The sequence below is a fragment of the Leguminivora glycinivorella genome, chromosome 2 (assembly GCF_023078275.1).
Source record: "Leguminivora glycinivorella isolate SPB_JAAS2020 chromosome 2, LegGlyc_1.1, whole genome shotgun sequence".
Classification (NCBI taxonomy): domain Eukaryota; kingdom Metazoa; phylum Arthropoda; class Insecta; order Lepidoptera; family Tortricidae; genus Leguminivora; species Leguminivora glycinivorella.
In genome coordinates, this window is record NC_062972.1 from 11,394,815 (window position 1) to 11,413,747 (window position 18,933).

The 18,933-nt window shown below is 35.5% G+C and overlaps 1 protein-coding gene across 2 annotated transcripts in view; it reads right to left on the reverse strand.

Moving 5' to 3' along the window:
• The window catches only part of LOC125238297 (tachykinin-like peptides receptor 86C), a 91,493-nt gene extending 74,278 nt beyond the window's left edge, over positions 1-17,215 (reverse strand). For both annotated transcript variants that reach the window (XM_048145589.1, XM_048145596.1), the window contains exons 1-3: positions 16,884-17,215; positions 9,577-9,719; positions 6,619-6,832 (exon numbers count right to left, since the gene is read on the reverse strand). In XM_048145589.1, the coding sequence (XP_048001546.1) occupies positions 6,619-6,832; positions 9,577-9,719; positions 16,884-17,023 (497 nt within the window). In that variant the 5' untranslated portion in view covers positions 17,024-17,215. The remainder of the gene's footprint in view (positions 1-6,618; positions 6,833-9,576; positions 9,720-16,883) is intronic.
• Between the last annotated feature and the right edge of the window lie 1,718 nt (positions 17,216-18,933).

An 18,933-nucleotide genomic window follows, 5' to 3' on the forward strand; every position in this document is an offset into this window, starting at 1 on the left:
AACTCTGCTCAATATCTCGTGTCGCCTTGAGAAGTATACATGTATGTATAAATATCTTCACTCCCGGAAGGATTATACGATCATTAGAAGAAGAAAAGCATCCTAGAAAATCCAATCAAGAAAAAGCCGAATGGCACAAATCACGAAACTCACGAAACGAAATAGTAGATATCTATCTCTTCTTGCAATTGAATGTCAACTGGCGCGGCGTTTCGAATTGAGAAATTTCGGCTGGACGCTTTTCTGTGATACGAAGTCATCAACTTTCTTTCATGTCACATAGACCTTTGAAAGGAGCTACTTCATAATATATACTAATTTAGTACTAACGTAAACATTCTGCTAAGATCGTCAGTTGTATATGTTTTAATTTTATATATTTTATCAAAATTATTTAAATATAATATAATAAATGAGGCATATAACTCACAGGTTTGTAGTTGTTGATATAGTACGAGCTGAACGAGTAACACGAGCAAATAGAATTAAGGTAAAAAAGTTTTTTTTTATGTTGAACGGTTTATTTCAAGCTAACTAACTATGATTCTACTTTAACTAACTATGGTCCCATGATTCCTTCTGAACAGTGATATAAGAAAGCCAGGCAGCGATATATTCTTCTCGAGTCGTATTCTAAGAAACACCACTTTTTGACACTACGTCACTGGATTAAGTTATATGTATGTTTATAAGTTAAGTATATTAAAGTTATATGTATAAATTTTTTTGACCCAAATATGTAATAAACAAACCTGGAAAACTTCTGAAGTAGAATATGTGTATATGCATATGTAATGTTCACGGAAATTCGGATAATGAGCTTAACAGAAGGATATTGTGAAAATTCTGAGAACACCTTAAACCTATCTACACCTTTTTTTAAGTTTAAAGCTTTTGACTTGGTACAGTCATCTGTAAAAATATGTTACAGAATAAAGGCCGCAAAGATATAAAGTGGAATATTTGTAGAGTAATTTCATAAGTAGGGAATGCAAAAAACGGTTAACTTTAAAAACCAGTTAAGAACCGAACCTTTACCTTCAAAACCGGTTTAACCGGTTTTTCGGACTTTAAATGGCCGTACTACGCAATAATTTTACTATTACCTTCAAGAATGTGAGTATGTTTAGTAAAACGTCCCACTTTGTCGGTTACCATTAAGGCGAGATTTACTTGTATGAATAAACAAAGCACTGACAAAGCGGCTTTATAACAATCGACAAAGTGGGACGTTTTCCCGTGCACATTCATGAATTATGATATTAATGATATCGTAGCAGGTATCATAAGTATCAAATACTTATGATCTTCACCATGCAAGTAATACCTGCTATCATATCCAGTTTTTGGAAATTTTGCCAAATGCAGAAATTGCCATAAAGGGCTTGAGTGCCCAGATCGTATATAAACTGTCGTGACTTGACTGTGACACATAAGAGTTTGTCTTATTTTTTTTGGCAAATGATTGCTTCCTTACTGGTAACGACTGTGGTTGAGATATTAATCAGTAATCAATAATCAGTATGTTTATTGCTTTCATAGGTTATACAGGTGGTACATTATATTTGGTCTGCTATGAAACCCTGTTATCTAGGTAAACTGATGCACACATTCACAATATTTGAGTACTTAATGTAAAAATAGAACCCTAGAAACTTAAGGTATGCGACCTTTAATGTTAAAGCTTTTAAAACCCGAGCCTTAAAGGTTTGACTCAAGCTTTAAATGAGGTCTTAAAAGTTAGCCTTTAAGACTCGGGCTTTAGAAAGAGCTCTAGGAATTCGGGCATTTTGAAGGTTTAAGTCCCCCCAAAACTCGAAGGCGTAAACCAAGCGTTACTAAGAATGCAAACATGAGCGCTCAGGCACAAAGTATTATTATGAAATACTTAGCTTTTGCCGCAGCTTCGTCGGCGTGGAAGTAGGATATAACAACGTATTTGTGATTATCATAAATAAATGTCTCTAAGGAATTCGAAAACGTTGATTTTTCTGAAAGGCCACTTAGTTACTCTGTAATATAAATGGTCATTGATGACGTTTAAAAACTATTCGGGATTCCGAAATTCGGAAGAGACGACTATTTTGGAATCTAAGATGGCAGCCATGCATAGTATGACGTTATACAAATATTTCGGATGAAGAATCAAACATTTGACTATTTTAAAATCCAGGAATCCATTTTCATAGCATTCCCTATGAATGCTATGAAAATGGATTCCTAGATTAATGGAATTTCTCCTTCAAAGATCTAATAATTGCCCCTAATCTTAATTTTCTGCATGGTGGCTAAGGGGCTCTCATCTAATTAAAAATACATTGTCAAGCAATGGAAGGTTTCCTGTTTACCTTTTGGTCAGAAATTTAATTCTACTCGTGAAATGCCAATACCTCACAGTTACGTCAAAAATATCGACTGTCATATTTAATACTTAGTACAGCCTCAATTGACGGCCACGAGGTGTGATACCAGCTTATCCTGTCATTGGGGCTGAAATGAAAACCTTCATGATATGTGTAAATAAAAGGAGCAAACATTTTCGTGATATTACTATGTCATATAATCAAAGCCTTTTAACTTTTTTGGAGAATAGAAAAAGTTAGCAAACTTTTTGTTCACTGCAAGTATAACTAATCTTGTATTTTATAAACTTTAAATGATTTGACGAGATGATATTACGATTTATATTTTCTATTATCTAATAAATGTAATGAGTTATATAAGGTGCATAAGGGTAATTCCGAAAGTCGTCTAATTTCGAAAGTTGCATAAAAATCACCATTATTTCCCATATCAAGATTCCCTTTCGAAATTAATTACCCGAACATTTCTATCATTCGGAATTACCCTAATGCACCTTACTCATTTATTATTTTCAATATTATGTGGATTTTGGTACACAATCTAGAGTGTTTTTGAATTTACTGTACGACTGTTGGGCGGTTTGAGGAGTAGGTACAGCACACAATTAAATTTGGCATATAATTAACCGGGCAACTAAAATATTAAACGGGAAGTGAAGTCGGGCATACAATAATATAATTTGGCTGTGTTTTAATATTGTGGCGACAAAAAAAATATATGAGCCTCAAATATTAAGCATCATTATTATTGAAAAAACGGCAGCAAATTTCAAGCGACAAAAATATTTCCGAGGAACATTAAACAATACTTTGGCGACTAAAATAATAATTGGCGTGAGCGTCAGAATGGCGGGTGTACATCAAGCAATCCTGGTGTGGTATACGTCAGGAGTTAGTGCTAGCAATGTGCCAAATGTGCGCCAAAATTCGAGCAATGTGCTCTTTGAACTCCAGAAATATTTAAGAAATTAATGACACCCGCCCACAGTGTGGGATCAGACCTCATTCTTGACCATGGTCTTTTTATTGTAAAAACCGGTAACCTAGACCAAAACAATGCTACGACTAAAACTCCCGAATGTCAAATATGACTAGTTTACGAGAAATTATTTTTTGAAATTTAGGGTAAATGTACCCGAAAATTGACTAAAACTCAAAATATCCTGAGAACGGTATCGATTATCAAAAAACACTTTTAAGAGAACTTATAGAACTAGCAATATACTATCGTATGGAATAATCACCACAGTCCTAACATCATTCATATCGGTATTAGAACCAAATTAGTCATTTTCGATTTTGATTTTTTTTCTCGAAAGTTCCTGTATATTAGCATTTTTTTTATTTTTTTACTGAAAGGTGATTAGCTTCCCTATATGCCATAATTATTGCATTAAGCAATTCCATAGGATCTAGAAATTATGGTGTGCTTAATTACTCTATGGGGATTTTATATGGGACGTTTAAACACACCATAATTTCTAGATCCTATGGAATTTATTCTATTCTATTCAAACATCGTATTTGCGACCCGTAAACCACGAGTAGTATTTAAATATCTCTATAAGGGAACGCGTACCATATCATTTTATAATAAGTACACAGCAAAAAGGAGTGTATAACCTTCTAATGGGTCGGTAAGCATATGATATCCCTTGAGTTGCAGGCATCCATAGGCTAAGGTGACCACTTTCCATCAGGCTGATCGTATGCTTGTTTAACACCGACATGGTATTTAAAAAAATACCGTGATAATCGTGTAGTATAATATTAGAGGTACAAGAGCAGAATTATTTTCTGCTAGCAGAAAAGTGGGTTAGGGTTAGATTATTTTTTTAGTACAATATATTAAGTCCTACCAAATTTGCTATGGCATAATTCTTATAGCTACTTTGTATGAACAAAACAACGATAGCAAAAAGGAAATGAAATACAGTCCCAGAGGCACCGTTAGGTACGACGACGAGCGAAGCGAGGAAAGTGTTAGGTATTTTGCAAGCCTCATTATCAAAACAAAAATAGGAAGAAGATGGACAACTTTTTACTGCCTAAATATTATGCAAACAAAAATCTACGGAAATTTTCTTAATTTAGAAGATTATTTTGCTCATTAACATTATGCCAGCATAAGATTCGATATTATAAAATCTGCGGAACGATTTATGAAAAGGCATATTCTGAGTAAGGTTTTCCTGCCAAAAAATGAATCTTTCAGAGTGATGTTAAGACTGCGTAAGACCGACCTTAGATTCGATAGAGTAAACGTCATGAAAAGTTAAATTCATTGTATAGAGTCGAGGTTGCCAGCACTCCCAAACACCTAATTTCTTACCCATAAGTATAATATTTTGTCGACCATTATATTTTATAAGAATTCTTTTTTTTATTAAAATGACAGCTCAGGTGATGAGTGCCGATGTATAAATTTTAAATGTACTTTTTATGTTAATTTGGTATATAAATATTTTAAAAGAACTGTATATTTAATATTAACAGATAGCCGTTTTCCGATTAAACTGTATCTCTTAAATTGTTTCCAATATAATAATTCAGTTGCCAAATAAATACTTGGTACTCGCGTCTGATTAAAACCGTAGCCGTAATGACATTAAAATGCTACCTCATATTTAAATAATTTGAGGCCCCATTTTAGTCGCCAAACTATTATTTTTGATACCCATTTCTATGGTTATTTAGTCGCCCGGTTAAATACGTGCCATTAAATTTATAGTCGAGTTACAGGTCGAACTCGGTATAATTTATAGACAACGACGGGCACAAAACCGTACCTACCATATGTATTTACGAGATGTCAGGGCAATTGAAGTCATATCGCGGGAACTAAACATTAAATAAATGTCATATACAAAGAAAAAGTGACCAAAGCCTCCAGTGCTCCGAGCTGGAATCGAACCAGCGTACTCCGCTTACCGGGCGAATGCCAGAACCACTCGGCTATCGGTCCACGAAAGCAAGGGTCGAAATTTCTAAGTATATGACATTTCCGAAGGCTCGTGGCGCCCTCTGGCCATCCTTGAACTAACCCCCTAAAATAACAAGTTAAAATATTTTCTATGAAAGTAATTTAATTTGTTCTTAGATCGCGGGAACTGTATTGGAACTCGACACATCCCAATAAATTGGCGCTGTTTGTTCAAAATGACACGTGTTTTGTGTCTAAATGTACTCTGAAATATTCCAAGTCACGCGCTACGAACAAAAGGCAAGAAAATGAATATTTTTATCATGCCTCATTTATTGTAGAAAAAATGGAATAGAGTTACGCTATTGGTAACACTCGCATATTTATAAGAAGAAAATATAACACCAAAAACAAAACCTAAGGAGAATTTGGAAAAATAAAAATAGGTTCTGAATTTCAATGCCGATAGACAGGTACTAATTCAGATTCAGATTGACTGACCGAGGTATATTACGTTTATGTCTTAAATATTCGTACAGTTGCTCACAATAACAGAAAAGTACCTAAATTGAAATAGATATCATACACGAAAGAAAAAACGGCAAGGCCCACTGGTGGCCGAGCCGGGAATCGAACCCGGGTCTTCAGCTTACGAGGCAACTTTCTTTCATATATGATACCTATTTCAATTTATAATCTATATATAGTAGTGTGACTACTTGAAAAAAGAACAAATAAAAAAAAATCAGTAAAATAATTTGATTTGTTCCCTAGTTGTAGAAAAGTACCTAGTTAAAATAATTATATGTAGTCGCTTTATCAACTATACTAATATGCCAACACAAATATTTTCAGCTTATTACAATGAACATTCTGTTCATTAGAAGTCAACCCTTACCTGTCCAATGTAATCGCCACTAGCGTGAACACGCCAGCGGAGACCGTGAGGTTCGCCGTCAAGTTACTGGCCGTGCATGTGGCGGCGCCGAACGGCCAGTGCGCGGTCACCAGGAACACGAAGTTAGGCGCGCCGTTCAGCGTAGCCATGAGGAGGTCGGCGATGGTTAGGTTCACGAGGAAACAGTTTGTTTATTAAAAGTCAACAGTTACCTGTCCACCGTAATAGCTACTAGCGTGAACACACCAGCGGAGACCGTGCAATGAGGTTCGCCGTGAAGTTGCTGGCCGTGCATGTGGCGGCGCCGAACGGCCAGTGCGCGGTCACCAGGAACACGAAGTTAGGCGCGCCGTTCAGCGTAGCCATGAGGAGAGGAGGTCGGCGATGGTTAGGTTCACGAGGAAACAGTTTGTTTATTAAAAGTCAACCGTTACCTGTCCACCGTAATCGCTACTAGCGTGAACACGCCAGCGGAGACCGTGAGGTTCGCCGTGAAGTTGCTGGCCGTGCATGTGGCGGCGCCGAACGGCCAGTGCGCGGTCACCAGGAACACGAAGTTAGGCGCGCCGTTCAGCGTAGCCATGAGGAGGTCGGCGATGGCTAGGTTCACGAGGAAACAGTTCGTCACTGTCCGCATTCGTCGGTGAGCTGTGAGGAAAACGAAACGTGTAGTTTGCAGAAAATATTACAATGGGGACGGTCGATGTAGGTAATGAGTCAGAAGATAGGTTAGACGACTATATAGAATACAACATTTTTTATAAAAGACTAGCCGGGTATACAGGATGTAATTTTTAAGTGAAACCAGGATAGGATTTATAGGATTTATGCGTATTAAAATTTGAATAATCGGCTGGTCAATCTACATTTAACGATTACACCCTGTATTTTAGGTTTCGTCGTAGTTTAGGTTAGACGTAGTTTCACGCTATTTTATTTATTTATTCCTATGGCATTTTTACAGAATAACTTAATAATGATCTAGGCAATCAATAAATAAATAATATACCTATACAGAGTGGGGCCTGTAACAAAGGCGAAGAATTGAACTCTAGGCTATTCTCCTTATACTGATCAACATTTGTTCGGCGACTTTTAAAAATAACTTATATTTTGATTTTTATCACCCTTGAAAGTTTTTTCTAAGAGGTAATGTATTGCGAATTCTGTTAAGTCTAAAGTGTGACAGACAACGTCAATGACAACAATAATGGCGTACATTGAAGCTAATATTTATTTTGTATGAAAAATTAAAAATTTAAAGACTTCATAATTTTTAAAAGTCACTGAACAAATGTTGATCAGTATAAGGAGAATAGCCTACAGTTAAATTCTTCGCCTTTGTTACAGGCCCCACTCTGTATATACCTACACAAAATTATGTATTTAAGTTCAGTTCAAGTTAAATTCGTCTGCCTTCAGTGCTTTAATAGCATGCCTTTAATATAATGTTAATTAGTACTGAGTAATTGCCCACTGAGGTTAAAGAAACTTTGAGCACCTACTGCCCACGTGTATACTCAGCAGAGGGCGGAATTGCTCATGGCAAAAATCAAACGTCAATAGAGTTGGAACGTTAAATTCTATCGACTATCGATTACACTGAAATTATCAGTACATTGTTGAGTTGTTTTCGACGTACTTCTTTATCCATTTGTTGACGTTTTTTCGTTTTGGATTAACCATTTTTTTCAAACGTGAATTAGTTTCAAAAGGACTAGTGACAGAAATGGTAATTGTAATTATATGTCATACAATTTACTTTTAATCTAATCAAAGAGGTCAAAATCAAATGGTCGAATAGCTAATTAAAGAGGTTTAAAGTCAGAAATGTAAAAGGAGACTGAATTTATCGATAGCTGAAAATGTCGATAAAATTTAACATTCCAACTCTATTGACGTTTGATTTTTGCCATGAGCAATTCCGCCCTCTGATACTCAGACACGTGGGCAGTAGGTGCTCAAAGTTTCTTTAATGAGGCACTAAGTGTCGATGTCGTGTACCAGGAAGAAAAAACACCTTCATTAATTATTTGAAAAAGTTACTTCTTATTCAGTTTTTGGGAAACAATTAGAGAATGCTGTCAGTAGCTGTGGCCATTGTTAATTGTACCTTTGTTCCTTAATTGTACCTATACCACAGTTAATTGTACCTGTACCAATACCGAGCGGTTTTAAATAAAATACAAACGTAGCTGTGTGCTTAATGAAAAGTATAACAGATTTCATGTCAGAACGTTCAACCTTCCTAAAAAAATATGTGCAAGATATATCAGAAAACATAAATCTAACCCAACTACCTACTGCTATACAAAACTAATGAGAAAATGTACCTAGTTACAACCATGTACCCTCAAAGAGAAAACCGTGGCTTGGCTTTGGCTTAATGATAATAACTGGAGCTGGAACAGTAATTCTATTTCCTTGTTAACTTTATTTATATGAGAGCTAAACTAATGGATAACCACATTTTAGCTCTCATATAAATAGAGTACAGAAGGATCTTTTTAGTGACATAGTCAAAATGTCTTATACGCTATCTTCATCGCAATTGAAGCATAAGGTCATGGAGTCTTGCGTTTTGAAAAGCTACAATAGTATTTTATACAATCGTGATATAATACAAAGCTTTTCAGTCGAGTACCATGTTTAGGCCACGAAGCTTGCTGAGTGGCCTAATAGTACGGTACGAGAGTGAAAAGCTTAATTATATCACTATTTTATACAATACTTTTTCTATGAGTCATCATCTTCATCATCAATGGACGAAAAATATCATCATTCAAGTTAAAATTAATGTTAATAGCGTCGTTCACCGTTGTATCAACATCGAATTACCTGGCAACCAATTGTTTGTAATAACCGTCTCTGATTGGTCGATAACGCGATAGATAAAAAAAACATGTTTCAGATGCAGAAAAATTTGCCAGGTATCGCAAATTAGTAAAGAACTTGTATGAAGTTCTATTTTTGAAATTATTACAGTTAACTAAAAGTGAACTGTAATGAAATATTATAGTTGACTAAGTGTCAAAGACTATCTAACACCGAAAAGTCAGCACTTGTAGTTTAGTCTGTGGTGTCCTAATTGACAGATTAAAGTGGACGAGTAGAAAAAACATATTATGCAAATAAGTAGAATACCTACCGACTGACCGAGTGAAGATGATGTTGTCCTGACCGATTTCCGCCACAACGACTGTAATGTTCTGGAGCAGACATTTTAAAATAATGCCAAGAGTGTGTAGCTGTAGGTACGTGTTACCCTAATATTATGGCTCCGAGCGCACTTTGGTCTCGTCAGCGAATCATTGCAGGAAATAAAGGATGGAGAGTGAGGTTTAAGCTCATCTCATTTTCTATTGGGTTCAATGAGTACTTATCTGACTTACCGAGTACAATCCATATGACTAAAGTATTTCCAAGTACGGCTAGCATGAGCATGACCGCGAACACCGTTAGCCAGGCCAGCTGCCCCCACCAGGGCGGGCTGTAGGGTCGCTCGCCCAGCCCCATGCAGTTGCCGAGTGTTTCCCTGTTCAAAATAAAAAATCACGTTACTTAGTACTTACTAATGCACCCAAGAGAATCTTCCTAATTGCGAATGTTCTCATGGCAAGTTCTTGGACTTGTTCTTCTAACATTTATTGTCTAGCTTTAGGGTACATTTATATGGCAATTGATGAGTTACTTAATCAATTGCACGCAAAACAACGCTTATTAACACAATACATCCGGCCGCGGTACGAGCTTTACTGACTTTATGTCAAGCCAAATGTCAGCAAAAAGATTAACACATTCGGTCCCAACGCTACGCGCTACGATCGATGCCGTTGATAAAGGGAAATGTCGTTGCATATCGGTCAGAGTGCCTAGCCAAAATAACAATCGTTGACGATAGACGTCGATCGAAATGCTGTCTGGCTCTGTCGTCGCACCGCGCTAATACGGAAAAGCGATAAAGAAAGCGTTTGTGCATATGGCTATGTACCCGGGTATGTAGATGTAGCTAAAATAAACAAAGAACCTGATATCGGTCAGTGTCGCTTAATTTGTTAATGTTAATACTGGGTGCGACTTTGACCCCATCACGATTGTCCTCGTTATTTGTGTTTTTGTTTAATGTTTTTTAAATGTTCTATCTAACGTACGACTTATGTTAAAGATATTCTAGGAAATCATAATATATGAGATTACGAGCTATTTACTAACACAAGAAAAAAATAACGATTTGTATCGATCCTATTGCCCTTAAAATAAAAACGAGGTATACTCCTCAGATTATTTTACCATCCTAGAAGTTTCTGAAATTATTCGGTCTTGATTTTTATTAAACTTACACTTAAATTGCAAAATAAGCAACGAAACACGGTCGGAGTTATGTGTAAGAGTGTCTAGGTGTGATTAACTGATTTTTTTTTTTAATTTATTTACTCAAAAAAGGTTACACAGTATTCTTCTAATTATAGTATTTTCGCCAAACTGTATGACAGTTTGTTGGCGAATGCAAGCACTCACTATTATTACTATTTGCGCAAACACGTGAATTTAATACTTACATGCGTTCATATCGACACTACGCCCTTTACTTTTGGGCAACAATTACCCACATTGCCCTTATAAAAAAGTAATCATTCACAAATATATTCTTTACAGATATGTTTCACAGCACGCAGTCGCAATTCCTTACGCTCAGCGCTCGTTACTTGGAGTCTATCGCGACCCCAAGTTCAATCCAATTAAGTATATAAGTATCATGTTTATATTGTTTATATAACACTTTAAGTTCTCGCGGTTTGTACACATATTTAAAATCACATACAGGTCGAACACACTATTTGCAACGCAAATACGCAATAATTGTAAGGGAGGCGATCGAAATTAAAAAATATCCTAAAAATTAAAAAATATCCTGGGGACCAGTGAAAAGTTTAACAGTGCGCGGAAGTCGGGTATAGATTATCGCCAACATGACGGGACCAGTGATTCAAATGTTCAAACATGGAAGAAAAGATCATAACTTCATTGGAAGAAGATAGACGAAAGTGCGAAAGGAAGATGTTGCAACTATGAGTGCATGAGTGTACGCGGTGTAAGATGCGATGCAAAAAAGGTAGAGTCAGTTTTAGGGAAATAAACTTTGATATGTTTTATAAGTATACTAGTTATAGTCCCATTACGAATTGAACGGAATAAACGTAAACAAACTGCTGTCACTGTCAAAGTAACACGTGCAGCTCAAGTCAGGGGTTCTCAAAGTAAGGGCCGAGAGAAAATCAAATTACTTTCAACTAGTTATTAACGATCACTCTATTACATACTAAAAAATCGTGAAGCGATCGAACACAATGACTGTTATATTATGTTATGATCCAATGCAAGTCAATATAGAAATCGGTCCAAAATAGACGATGTCCTGTCATATCAGATACTCACAAAACCAATAATTTAATTTATAACCACCTTATTACCACCATCGCATTTGAAGAAGACGGTTTTAATTAGTAATTAAGAATCACTGCCACCTAGTCTCAAAAGTTGCTAAAAAATAATGTTTAGCGGCCCGCTACTTGGTCGCCCAGGTACATTTCCACAGTAATATCAGTGCAATATACAAACTACCCGACAAAAACGGCTTTTTAATTTCAATAAATATACCAAAACGTTTAGTGTTTCAATTTATTTTCGTTTAAAAAGAGTCACTATTTGTGTAGTGGAACATGTAAAGATTTTTATTAAACCTGTAAAATATCGGCAATTTTAATACCTCGAATGGTGCAAATTTTTTATAGCACCGGCCACACTTTTGTTTACAATAATTCCGGCTAATTAAAAATAGGAGTATAAAAGCGGGTAGATTATATTTATTTGTCTACCCCGAACTTTTATATAAATGAATATCAGGTAGTTTTGTGGTGTTTACATCTCCGGTGACACTTTGCTGGGACGTGTCAGTCTTCCGCGACCATGGCCAGTGCAACCTGGCCGAAACGTTGGGAAAAAGAGGTAAAATAATGTTAATTAATCGCGTTCGACCTGTATGTGACTTTAAATATCATGTTTATACCCTACTGTATGATTGGCATGTTTAGGCGTTAGTGTTAATTTAAGGAATAAATAAATAAAAATAAAGAATTATACACGTTAATTAATTACTTGAATAAAGAATTAATTATTACAAGAAGCAAAGGTATAGAACTTTGTTTTTTGGTTTTTATGTAATTAGAAGTCTATATCAGATGTCCCTAAAACCAATGCCAAACTGAAAACGAGGAAAATCATACTAGTTAGCTATGACATTAACTGAATTAGTCTGTAATAACCAGAGGGCGGAATTGCTCATGGCAAAAATCAAACGTCAATAGAGTTGGAACGTTAAATTCTATCGACTATCGATTACACTGAAATTATCAGTACATTGTTGAGTTGTTTTCGACGTACTTCTTTATCCATTTGTTGACGTTTTTTCGTTTTGGATTAACCATTTTTTTCAAAAGTGACAGAAATGGTAATTGTAATTATAAATAATCAAATCAATCGATAAAATTTAACATTCCAACTCTATTGACGTTTGATTTTTGCCATGAGCAATTCCGCCCTCTGGTAATAACAAATCAAATCAATCAAATGTTAATGCAAATCGTCACTACTTTTAAAAAATCTCGTATCTCACTCTGTTCCTCAAAGTAAAAACGCAGTAAGTCTATATGCATTCCATACATACTTACTACAGTTTTCTTTTCATTGACAGACGAAGATACAAGTTTTTTTTAAAGTAGTGACGAAATGTCATGGTCATGGTTTTTGAGATATATAGAAAAGAAATGACAAAAAATTATTTAACGTGCAAAGTTTACGAATGATATTTACTCTTTAAGTGAATATACATTCAACTAATAAAAATAATAATTTTTTCCCCGAAATTTACTGCAACTCATTTATCATTTGTTCCTTAATTCTTTTAACCTCACAAATGAGTGATTAAAATCTTTCGACCTTCTCATGTTCTCTTCAATTTGAAGTTGTTCAATTCCACGTGTCGTGTGTATGTTGACTTAATAAGAAAGTTGTTTCAAAGTTTAATTTATGGTAAATCTAATTTAATTTATTGAAAAGAGTGGGCAAGTAGATATGTAACTAGTACGATATGAATATAATATAGTGATCCTCTTTCTTATATTGAGATTTCAATTACCTAACTTTGTAGGCACTTGAGATTGTAATTATATTTTAATACTTTGCGGAAATATTTTAAAAGATAGGATCCGTACTTCAAAAGAGCATTATAATATAGCTTTGAAAATTCTGAGGTCTTTTATAAACGCTGCGGCTGGCAGAGACAAACCGTAAAAAAGGGTGGCATTTTTTCTACGGACCATTCGTAAATTCCTCCACATGTTCAGTACTAAAGAAAAGACCTGGAATGTCAAGAAACTCTACTAACAAATGTTTCGGAGTGTTATGTATGAGCTACTGTGTTTACTGGTACTGTGTTTTCTTTTTTTAATGATTATTTAAGTACTTAGGCATATACTTCACCTTTAGCTTGGTCGAAAAACAAAATATAATGTCATATGTTTAACACGTTGGTAGACACTATACTAAACACCTTAATGCGTAATCCATTTTTAGTTAGGTATATATACTATGTCTGGTAACTACACCAGCATACTGGACACTAGTCCAGCATAATGTTAATAATCATGGAAGAGCAACGTAGTAGAAAACCGTGTGAAAACGTTTTCAGTACAGATGGTGTTTTTTTACGCACTAGTGCGAGAAGTGGTTCATTATACCTATGCCAAGTCGAAACTTCGGAGGCTCATCTGTACTGAAAAACGTCGTACGATACACGTGCGAAAAGGAAATTCGTAACTCGTGTCGATTTAAAACACTCCCTTCGGTCGTGTTTTAATTTATCGCCACTCGTTTCGATTCGAACTTCCTTTTTTACGCACTTGTATCGTAATGTACTATATTATTATTAAGCGCGTAATGTTTTAAAGATAAATTACAGAGGCTTAACTAACAAGAACAGTTAGAACAGCAATTGCTTTCATAATACAACCAAGAAGAGGAATTTTGCTCTGAAAAATTTGACTGACCTAGAGAAGGCGATATTCAAACAAGTTACGCTATAGGTACCAAGGAGTGGCTCGCCCTTCGAGTGACCTCTAAGGGATTTCTTTGTGTAGCACCCGGAGTTCGAACAACGCATCGTCTCATGAAAAGGCAGTAAAAGAGCCACAAAACTTGAAGGCAATTTGTGGCCCACCTGTTTGATTAGGATAAAAGCCAACTCTCTTGGTGCTCGATATTTTTCCTCGCATTACATTGTGTTCTTTACACCTACTAGAGACGTCTCAAGAGGAAATGTAATCTGTTAAAAAAACAGACTGAAGTTCTTCGAAAAGTTTGACATTGAACGTCTTGACGTGACACCACCCGGGCATAACATAATACAACATAATTACAACGTGTCTACCACGTTCGCGTTACTAACTTATCTAATTATTTAGGTCTTTAATTTAAGTCTTTCTTAATATTTGGTATAGTCCTTTTCATTTTCCTTTTCCTATATTTGATTCTGTATTTACCTTATCAAAACAAGCCCACCGCTCTAGGTTTTGCTCTAGAGCTGGTTTTGATTAATTGCAAATTTATTTATATACTAAAACTGATGCAAGTCAATAAACATATATTAAATAGGTCATCAGTCATCAAATTAAACTACTTTTTCTATTTGAGCATCCCCGAAAATGCCACAATAAAATACGCTCTCATAGAAAATATCAATGTCTAATTTCCTCTTTTATGTTTTTCATAGTTTTATTAGGTATTTCAAATGTCTTTCTTGTTTCACGATATTTATTTAGTAGCTGTAGAAATGGAACAAAAGCACGTTCTGCCAAGCCCATTCTATTATCTCTCTTAGGCCCACTTGCACCAACCACTTAACGCTCTCGACTATTTCCTCCCTGGTTTTTGAAGATAGAGCAATGATTTTTTCAACACATATTATAATTATTTATATCTGTGTCAGACCGTTTTGATTTTTTTGCTATTTTTATTTTAAAAGACGCTAGAGCCAAATTTCTAAAAACGGCCTTTTTCAACATGGCTTAAAAAAAGGTGTGATATTCAAGATCGGTAACAATCAGCCAAAAAATCTAAACGGTTCGACACAGATTATTTCATTGTTATTCAGATTCTCAAATTTCGTTCCGTTTACATTAGTTTTGAAGGAGGAAACAGTCGAGAGCGGAACCTCGATTTTAAAGATTTTTTCGCAATATCTTTTAACTGAGTTGTTCTTAATGGACATTGTTTTTTCGATAAATCTAGTTAATAACACTAGTATATTTAACTGAAATTCCCAAATTGAAAGGGGGGACTCCTTTCCATTTTATCATTTTCGCTCCCGTCTTAATCCATACTATCCATACTAATATTATAAATGCGAAAGTAACTCTGTCTGTCTGTCTGTCTGTCTGTCTGTTACGCTTTCCCGGTTAAACTACGCAGCCGATTTTGATGAAATTTGGAACAGACAATCTTTAGACCCTGAGACAAAACATAGGCTACTTTTTATTTCGAAAAAAAGGGATGAAGGGGTTGAAAAAGAGGTTGAAAGTTTCTATGGGATTTCTTAATTTTAAAAGATAAAACCATGAAACTTTATATTTTAGCACTTGATAAGAAATCATTAAACATATATTTAAAGTCACATACAGGTCGAACGCGATTAATTAACATTATTTTTACCTTTAAAATAAACATGGTGGGAAATAAACATTAACTAAAAGCGGGTAGATTATATTTATTTGTCTACCCCGAACATTTATATAAATTAATATCGGGTAGTTTTGTGTTGTTTACATCTCCGGTGACATTTTGCTGGGACGTCAGTCTTCCGCGACCACGGCCAGTGCAACCTGGCCGAAACGTTGGGAAAAAAGGTAAAAATAATGTTAATTAATCGCGTTCGACCTGTATGTGACTTTAAATATGTGTACAAAGCGCGAGAACTTAAAGTGTTATATCATTAAACATCTTGATAAGGGATAGGGATAGGGATAGCGATAGGGATAGCGATAGGGATAGGGATAGCGATAGGGATAGCGATAGCGATAGCGATAGCGATTGCGATAGCGATAGCGATAGGGATAATAGAAAAAAGTACTTTTTACCCACCGATCATAGTGTCGAAATACGGGCTATGTGGGATGTTTATAAAGGTTTCCCCAGCGTATATAGAATTACCTACGCTGTGGTCGATGTGTAATATTTCTACAATCATTGCAAGCAAAAGTATTATGTGCAATCGAAATAATCGCAGATAAATATACCTACAGAGAAACCTAAGGATTCAAATGAAAATCTTAATGAATACTTTTATTACGCGGGCGAAGCCGCGGGTAAAAGCTAGTGTCTGTATATTACCTGGTTCGGCCCGTGGGCCATTTTTTTGCTATAAAGTTTTTATTAAAAACTAACTTTCCTTAAATTCTCAAGGCTGGTTTTTATAAACCTACGTGTTAGAAAAGACTGTAAGGATTTGATAATCATCATTTCTAACCATTAACGCGGGCCGAATCTATCTGCGAAGTGTGTGAGAGCCTATTGCCGTAATCGTTCTAAAATACGAAGGCCCTTTTGAAGCTCACGCACCGAGAGATAATACGTAACATGGACTTACTTGAGTGTGTCGTCCTCCTGCAGCTGGCTGGGCAGGAGATCCAGCAGCTGCGTTACGTTGAGCGCGTCCCACGCTCGGTTCCGCCGCAGCACTTGTTGCGTGCAGTTTATAAACGTCTGTATGTCTATATCGGAGTCCATTTCACCAGTCTTTACCCTACTATCCTCTATGAAACTATTACGTTCGCACTTTTCACTTTCTCATCGGTATCGCACAATAATGGTGGACATGAATGTCCGTTTCAACATTTCGTCACTTTTCACTACAAATTAGTTTTGATAACACTGCTGTCCACATTTTTATAACTATCATTCTCCACTTTTCTCTTTACCTTCGATATGGTAACATAAAAACTTATTGATCTCGTAGAATTTTCTTGAACATACTGCTTAGTGACTCCCACTTCTAGCTTCTATTTGTAGTACTGATAACATCGTCCATGTTAGTAAAATATTAGTAAATGCTTTTTAAATGACATATTTCAATATGACACTTTAAGTTCTCGCGCTTTGTACACATATTTAAAGTCACATACAGGTAGAACAAGATTAATAAACAATATTTTACCTTTTTAGGGTTCCGTACCAAAAAGGTACAAAATGAACCCTTATGGCGGCGCTCTGTCCGTCTGTCTATCTGTCTGTCTGTCACATTATTAAATATCTCGAGAACTACTTATGCTATCGCTTTGAAATTTGGAATACTTATAAACATCGTTAACCTCTACAAATTGAAAGTATTATTTTTTTGAATTTATTAATATTCATTACAGAAAATGGCCAAAACGAAAGGGGGGCAAACTGTAAACTTCAAGTAACTTGGTGAAGTGGGGTATCGTTACAAAGAGCTCAAACTGTACATATCAAAACTATTTTTTATATTTTTTTGGTTGTGGAAAAAAATTGTTTTTAAACGAAAATGTAAAAAAAATACCGTTCTCCCTCCTTATCTCCGAAGTTTACCAACATACGTTTATGAAATTTTCACAAACATGGCTATTATAATGAATATTACAGGAAAAATTAAATTGTGCACGTATCTTGAAAACTTTTTATTTTATTTATAAAAACCTTTCAGATTTACATTTTCAATTTCAACACCCTAAGGTAATTTAGTTAGCATAATTATTTTTCATGGAATTATTGTTTATTATACCTTATTTATTTTTTAACAGGCTCGTAAATAACAATGAAATTATACCTGTATTTTTTCAAACAATGAAATTACCTGCTTTCAAACAGAGGCAAAATGGTTAAAATCGGTTCACGCAATAAACAATTATCCCATAAAAATCATCTTCCATACTAGCTCGCGCGCATTAGTTTACTAAATTTGCCGATAGATGTCGCTATACGTTGAACGCTCATTACCTACATCGCGTTTTTCCTGATACAATGAGAGTTCGGTTCAAGAGCGTCCTTGCGATATGTCGTAAGTCGTAAACTATTGAAGTCGAATAGTCTTGATTTTATTTGAACGTTGTCTAACAATAACATTGTATAGTAATAAAATATACATGTTATGTGTGAAATTGAGTCTTGAGGGATTGAATCAAGTCTGTAGAGTTCTATGAATATCATTTTGATGATTCAACTATTTTGATGATTTAACTAAAGTTTGTACGGAACCCTCGGTGAGCGAGTCCGACTCGCACTTGACCGGTTTTTTTCCCAACGTTTCGGCCAGGTTGCACTGGCCGCGGTCGCGGAAGGTATACAATTATTTGTTATACAAGAGGGCAAAGTTGTTGTTTATCCGCACGTGCCAATATTGATACCCTAGCAAGCGACAGATTCCAATATTGAACCGCAAGCGTAGCGAATGGTTCAAAAAGTGGAATCTTGAGCGCTGCGAGGGTTTTAAGGCACGTAGGTTAAACAAAACTTTGCCACCGAGTGAAACACAATTTTTTTCACCACATCAACAGAAACAAAATACTGATTAAAAAAAAACATGAAACTAAATCAAATGCATCAAATTATTAAATATTTATGACCTCGGTTACCGCGATAGTTACTCATGAAATAAAACTATGGAAACGGATTAAATC